Source organism: Myotis davidii, unplaced genomic scaffold (genome assembly GCF_000327345.1).
Source record: "Myotis davidii unplaced genomic scaffold, ASM32734v1 scaffold38, whole genome shotgun sequence".
Taxonomy (NCBI): Eukaryota; Metazoa; Chordata; class Mammalia; order Chiroptera; family Vespertilionidae; genus Myotis; species Myotis davidii.
The window spans coordinates 101,063-108,681 of record NW_006291383.1 but is presented as its reverse complement, the minus strand read 5'-3'; the positions used below and the strand labels follow the sequence as shown (position 1 = coordinate 108,681).

The window sequence follows — 7,619 nt, the reverse complement described above, 5'->3', positions numbered from 1 at the left end:
GTGTGTTTCTTGTCTGAATTCTGAATCAGAACAAAAAATTCATAATTTCTAAAACATTCTTTCATAATAAATTAGGATGTATATATATCTCTCCCCTCATATATAGGATGTCCTCTAAAAATGTACACACATTTTAACAGTTGATAGTTCAATTTTGAAAATAAAATGTATTTTAATAAACACTGCCTTTATAATTATTTAAAGCATGTGTATACATTTTTTGAGGGACATCCTATGTGTGAAATCCATCACAGATTGTTTTTAGAAAAGTCCACAAAATTATTCAGGCCTAACAAAAACGCAGTTCTTACTTGTGGAAACATCTCCAGTCCCCCTCTGTCTCATGGGCAATAATGCCTTTCTCCTTTCCAGCACGCTAACAGGATGATAGGATGTGATGGAAGGCAAGAGGGACCGAGGTCATTACTGGGAGCATCAGATTCTAATCCTGCTTTTCCATCATCAAGATTTAATTTTCTCCACGTACATAAAGCAAATGCCTTGCTACTTCCTGGGAAGTTCTGCAACATAATCACTGTTCTGGCTAAATGCAAGGTTATTTAGTGGCTCTCTGGGCACCAGGTTGACCAAGCAGACAAGTGAGGAGCCGATCACTCAGGATTCCTTTAGTGGGGACAGGGTCCTCAATAGGGAGGCTTGAAATTGTGTGACGTGTCTTAAGTGACTTGACAAGTGCTCACACTGCTGGGCAGTGAAACCTCAGTTGAAGGCTCCCCAATACTCACAGAATTAATTTTCTGAGTCACATAATCAATCATGATATATGGCTATCTGATTCCTATTTTAAAGATCATATTAGAAAGCCTTTTGCAGACCTCATTCTTATCACAGACCCTAGAATGATTTCTCACTGCCTTATATTCTTAGGAAGTTCGAAGACTTCGAAGCAATATAGTATAGTAGAGTCTGGACTGTGAGCTGGTTTTTTTTTTTTATTGTTTAAAGTATTACAAATAGTAGTACATATGTCTCCTTTTGTGAGCTGATTTTAATCCTAGAATCTTTGCTTACCTGTGTGACCACTGGCAAGTCTCTTTTTCATCAGACTTACTACAGGGTGGATCACATGAAATGACCTGCACTTAGACATCCTGTAAACAGCACACTGTAATACACAATGACGTCATAGTGAGGGCTCCTCTTGGTGAAGAGAGATGCTGGGAAGAGGTTCTTTCTATTTTGTATGACTGAGGTCTGTCCAACATTATTCCCATGATGTTTGCTTTAATTACTTCTAATGTCAGTCAGCATTGGAGCCACAGAGAGCTCTTACCTGTGACCTTTAAATCAAAAGCACGATAGTTTCATTAATATTAGACATTTGAAAATACAATATAAGCTGATCATAGACAGATGGGAAAAATTGAATGACGGAAGTAAATAAGATAATGTGAAAATATTTAAGCAGTGGGCTAAAGTGCTCAGAATGCAGACCTTGAATTCCCTGCCTCCTTTGACGCCATGGCTGTCCCCACTTGCATTCATGAATTTCCATGGTTTTAGTGATTTGGCCTTCTGCACCGCAACTTTTGTTAATTTACACAGCACATGTACATCCCTGGAGCCTTTGATAGACGTTCGCTGACCACGTTCCCAGAGAAAATCCTGCATTATGTGGCTGGGAAGTGTTGGTCAGAGCTTGTTTTCAACCAGTTTTTCATTACATGCTTTACAAACTGTAATTTCTAGGTGACGCTTCCTAGATTCAATCTCAGCTAAGTTCTGAGAAAGTTTAAATGAAAAATTCCTTTGGTACATTTGTATTACAGATAAGAGATAAACAACACCCCCACCCCTTTTTAAAAATCACACAAAGAAAAGCATCGAGACTTTTCTTCGCAGTAGCAATTTCAAATCGGCGGGGGAGGATGTTTCAATTCCACCATTCAGTTGGGAATGGAACTCAGCGGACACAGAATTGGTGGTAGAATTTTAGATATGGAAGGTTCCCTATATTTCATTTAGTCCAACCTGTTCATTTTATATTTGAGGAATTGAAGACTGGAGAGGCTAGATGACTTGGCAGAGGTCACCTAGCTCGTTAGCAGAGGGGCTGGGACCATACCCTGGGTTCCAGAACTGCAGGTCTGAATTCTGTCCAGTTCACTTCTCATTTTGAATAGAAAGCAAAACCAATCATCTATGAACTAACTCTAATAATAAAATGCTATTTATTCTGCATTTAAGAGCAAGAAGCACAAACATAATTGGGGTCCTCTTAAATTTCTCATTCATTCATTGCTCCAGGTTAAAGTTGTGGCGTTCTGTGTTTGTTGTTGTCTTTTACAGGGCACCTAATGGGGAAAAAGAGCACAGGAGAGTCCCCATATGTTTACAAGGGAGAGAGCCCGAAGTACCAGCTGCAGCAGCACATCCTGTGGGAAGAAGCTGTGAGGACTCTGCTAGGCCTCATGGAAGGAAAGGGGACCGGAAGCCACCAGTCACCTCCACAGGGCGCCCCTGGGTATTCTCCAGTCTACTCCGGATTCCGATTCCGAGGATAGCAGCAACTTTTCAGATGTAGGTTCAAGACTCAAAGGTATAAGGAACCTACTGGGGAAGTGCGGGGAGGGCGTGGAGGGAGAGGGAGGTATTTGGGGAGAGTTGGGAGGAAAGGTTGAACCGGAGAATAAAATTGTTTACAGTGCAAACCTTCACAGCCACTGCATTAGGCCAATACCAATACACGCTAAGGAAATTAGTAGACAACTGCCACACCATCTTTTCTTTTCAATGTAATAGATTGCTTTTCCTCTTGGCACATCAGAATGCTGTGGTTTCAAAACTCCAGTTTAGGGGTTTTACTAGGAATTGTGTGTATTAGCAACTGTGCACGGATGGGATGTTTTTAATCTGCCAGGCCCAACCAGAATATTTTGCTAGTGAGGCCATCTTTGAGTAAATCCCTGTGGGTCTACAGATAGAGTGTATTTTTGATGGACACGGGAAAGAGCCTCTTCATAGATGTTTTTAGAAGAAAGCATTCTTATCTGTGACCTTTTATGCAAAATGACACTTCTTCATTGTTGTTCCAAGGTTACTGAGTTCAGGGTTCATCCTAATATTTCAAAACTTGTTGAACATCCCTAAGGGCAACTGATTTGTCCTGTATATGATTTTATGGAGGACAGAGAACAACAATTCTACCAAACTGGCATTGGTTAGATACAAGAACAGTCAATGAGTTAAAAGAGAGAAGAAAATGTGTAGGAAGAAGATGAAGCAGCTGAAAATGAAGTGATTCTCATTAACTGTTAAGAAGCTTCCATGAAATTTATGATAAAAGGCAAAGATAATTGGAATACTAGAAATATTAATAATAGCCAATTTTATTGAGTGTTCACTATACTCTAAGTACTGGGAGAAGCAGTTGATCTCCATTTGATCTGTTAATACCCACAGCAATCTTAGGAGGAAGATTCAGGAAAATTCTATTCTTCTCTCCATTGTAGAGTCTCCGTGAGGAAACTGAGATGGTCACGCAGCTGTTCACTGGTAAAACCAGGACAGGAGCCTGTGCTGTCTGCCTGGACAGTGCGCCGCCAGGACAGACATCTTCTGAGGCACTGTCCATGGTGATATTACATAGGAAGGATGCGGGATGCAGTAGCGCCATGCTCCTCCCCTTTTTGATAAGAAACAATACTGACTTTCCGTCACAGAGCTCGGGAGCTGGCTCCTTCACTTTCCATGGTGGCCCATTCTTTGATTGATGGTCCCTCTCCAGAGGCTCGGGCTGGCTTTGCCAACCCTCAGTTTATTCTCCGGAGGGAGCTCTGTGCTTTGCTGCCCTTTGGTCCACTGTAGATTTTTTAGGCTCAACTCAAAACAAAAATGCATTTGTTGCATTAAGCACTTAGAGAGAATGTCTCCAGAATCTTTTATTCAGAAAGAAAATCTGGATTAAGTCAACCAATACAGAAATAAGTAATAACTCCATATAAAGCCTCGAGTGATTCTCTTGCCCACACCTGTATGATACCAGCTTCGTGTGTGTGTGTGTGTGTGTGTGTGTATCACAGGGCTCTGCGGGCTCTAAGGACTCTAGCAATTAGTGACTGACTTCTTAGCTTCTGGCTGGACAGACTTTTTCTTGGACAAGTGTTTTGTGGGACATCCCGTGGATGGATGGCCAACAGCAGTGCCTTCTCTTTTGTCTGAAGAGTAATACCAATCACCACTATGAAGCCCTCTAAAATAATTTCACAAACACTGACATAGACTTACCTTCATAGCTCATTCATAAAATACACACACAGTCATGGCATTCATCTGTAGTGTCTCACTTTTGAATTAAACAGCAATATCCACTTTGAGTTTCTTTTCACCCCAAACCAGGCTCTGCATAACTTTGGATTGTTATGAAAATTCAACTCCTTCCTTAAGGATGGAAACTTTCCCATCATAGTCAGAAGACTTCTGTAAGCTTGAAGGCAATTACCAAAGAATAGCTCCAATAAGGTCTCTGAGGGGCAGTGGCGTGGGATGGGTTGAGTGGACCATCACAGAGAGTGACTGCTTCAAGGGGTCAATATTTACCAGTATTCAACATGATCTGAAAAGTCAACTTGATTTAATCAGGCCTGATTTTTCTACTATATCTGTTTATGCCTTGTTCTTGTTACAAGTTTAGAAAACCCATCCTGTTTCAGTCCACATCGAGTTGAATAATTAGCTATTGTAAACATTGCTACCATTCTTTTGACTATATTTCCTGATAATATGAAAAATGAATTCAACAGTTTTTTATGTGCATAGACCACACAGCTTAGAGCTCCCTTGGCTTTGGAAATTCCACCTCAATGAAAGTATGCTGTCATAAAAATTGAGAACATCTTATAATTGTCTTATTCACAAAGAGGGCATGCCAAGAAAATTGTTTCTATTAGAAATCCATATATCTCTCCATGTTAGAAGGAAGTTTAGTAACTTAGCTAGGCATTACCAGAATTAGCAGCAGGAGTTCTCAGAGGTGAAGGACTTGTCTTAAAATTAGTAACTATCCACATATGCTCTCCTCTCCCCCTTTGGTAAAAAGACATCAAGGCCCATTGCCAATTCTCCCAGAGCTGTAGTTAGAAATGCTGAGCATTTCCTAGGTTTTGATGACAAGGATATTGACTTAATTCAGAAAAGATCTGTGCAAATGTGCACTGAATCTACTAGGTAGATACGATGTCATGGCAAACAAGCTCCAGAACTTTATCAGAAATTATGGCCAATCATTTTCAAGGTTAAACTTAATTTTCTTTTAACTATATCCTTCTTACAAAAATAAATGGAACTTTGATGCTATGGTTTCTATAACATAAAACAGTGTTTAGGTTGGCCAACTCCAGGGCCTAATCCCTAATCCTGCATGTGGTTGTGGATTGTCCTGAGTTTCAGTAAAGGTTGAAGTTGGTCTTTGGGTTCCTCTTGTGATTTAGACCCAGTTCATTATTCTTTGTAGCCTTATGGTTTTTTTCTCTCCTATTTGGTGGACAGGAAAGGGACTTGAGGAATGCGTTGCCAAAGCTGTTATGGAAAGGAAGGAAATGTTGCACGTTTGCCCTCACTTTTAAGGGACTGCTCCCACTGTCCCATCAAATTAGTACAGAGAATAGAAAAGTTTTACTTATTAATATGTGAACTGCTCCAAAGGAAGCTCCAAATATAGGGAAAGCAACATGCAACCAAAAAGAACTAAAAATCCTCTGACCACCCTGACAGTTTCCACGAAGGAACAGAGGAATGTTATCCTCCTCACACCCCTCCTACCTCTAGGTCCTCGATCTTCCTGGGGGACACAATTTTTTTCCTTGTAGCTTTACTTCATCTCCATGAGCCAAACCACTCAAATTTAATATTTTACACCAATGGGAGGACTTCTATGGATTATTTCCCACATCCTCAGCTGGTCCCTTTTATGACCTGTGGCTCATAATGCCAGGTGGGTAGCAGCATCTTCAGGCAGGTTGGCGACCCTTAATAGTGCATCCTGGGCTCATGGAGGAGAACAAAGCTAATTGGCTTGGGTGGGAGTTGAACCCCAGGCCCTGGCCTCATTGGCACCTGGCCAAGCATTGAGCCATAGAGCAGGTAATTTCTGTTATGAGAAAATCAGTTTTGTTATTAGGAACAAAGGGCTGGTCTGGATGCCAGAGAACCTGAATTTCCAGAATTATGCTCTTGAAAAGCATAATAAGCTCTAGTCTGGATGAAAAGTGTTTTCTTACCTCAGTGTGTAAAGGCTGCTTATAGGGGAACAAAAAAGGGTTTTTTAAACGATAGCTTTTCATTCTTCTTCAGTCTTAGTTAATTTGAACTGAAGCCACAACAAGCAAACCACAATAAATGGAAAACTGGCAGAAACCCAAATAGGCTTGTCTTCCCAAGTTGCTCACACTGCTACCACGTATATTCATGGGTTTATGATATATAATTGTGTAATTCACAAATTGATTCATGTAATGAGGTATTGCCAAAAGAAGCCAAGTAAGAATTAAGGTTCCACATTCCCTAATAGTCCCCCTAACCAGCTGCTATTTAGTCACAATTCCTGGGGATAATACATTTAATTGTTAACATTAGCCAAAATATATCAGAGTGCAAGTTAAGCTGATATAACAAAAAGACCCCAAAAATATAGTGGCTCCCAAAAGAGAGGAAGTTTGTTTCTCTCTCGGGACAGCTATGGTTTTGGAGCATTAACATGCTCACTCAGAACACCTGAGACTCGTGAAAGCACAGGTTGCTGGGCCTCACCCCGACTGGTTCCAATTCAGTCTGTCAAGGTGACCTAGGCCCTAGGAGTTTGCCTTGCTAACTAGTCCCATGTGATGCTGATGGTTTGTTGGGAATGGAGTTACATCAGTATAACTAACTACATTTGCTTAACTCTTTCTAATGTTTTTTTATGGTGCTGATCTCTCCGCTCCAGGTTCTCAATGTGAAGGAAGGAACCCCCAGCTGAACCGACAATGACGGCCTCTCTCAAAGAAGCAAAACAGAACCCTTGAGAATGCATTCCACAGGCATCAATTCTACTGGCTCATCCACCAGATTTCCTTTGTGCAAAATACTTAACTATTCTTGTATCTTTCAACCTTGACTAAATCCGTGGTTTTCAAGCAGCATCTTCTGGTTTGAAATTGTCTTCTGTGAAATTATTGTCCATAAAGAGTCTTCCAAGTAATGCTCTTGGAATTTAGCCTCTGTGTCAATTACCTTCCAGTCTCTGACCTGTTACCATTCACAATAAAAGCTTAAACACACCGTCCAAAGGGCAGGTAGTTTTATTTCAATTCCTAATGAGAGGACAGTGTGGCAGAGATTAATAAAAAACTTGATAATGAACTTGTGTGCTCATTGATGAAGGCTGAATTTTGAGTTCTCCCTTCTGAAGGCCACTTACTGAATCCTTGCAGTGACTTACAGACTTTCTAGAGCAGTGGTTCTCAACCTTGGCTGCACATTAGAATCACCTGGGAATCTTTTTAAAATCCTGATTTCTGGGCCTCATCCTCCGGAAATTCTGTTTCTTTGTTATGGGGTGGGGCCACAACATTAGTAACAAAGAAACAGAATTTCTAGAGGATGAGGCCCAGAAAGCAGGA

At 40.8% G+C, this 7,619-nt stretch overlaps 1 protein-coding gene across 1 annotated transcript in view; it reads left to right on the top strand.

The window, feature by feature from the left end:
• Positions 1 to 7,312, top strand: part of GRP (gastrin releasing peptide) — a 12,121-nt gene extending 4,809 nt beyond the window's left edge. Inside the window, 3 exon segments of the mRNA XM_006764603.2 lie at positions 2,311 to 2,474; positions 2,476 to 2,560; positions 6,944 to 7,312. Of these exon segments, the coding sequence (XP_006764666.2) occupies positions 2,311 to 2,474; positions 2,476 to 2,560; positions 6,944 to 6,987 (293 nt within the window). The 3' untranslated portion in view covers positions 6,988 to 7,312.
• The last annotated feature ends 307 nt before the right edge of the window (positions 7,313 to 7,619 follow it).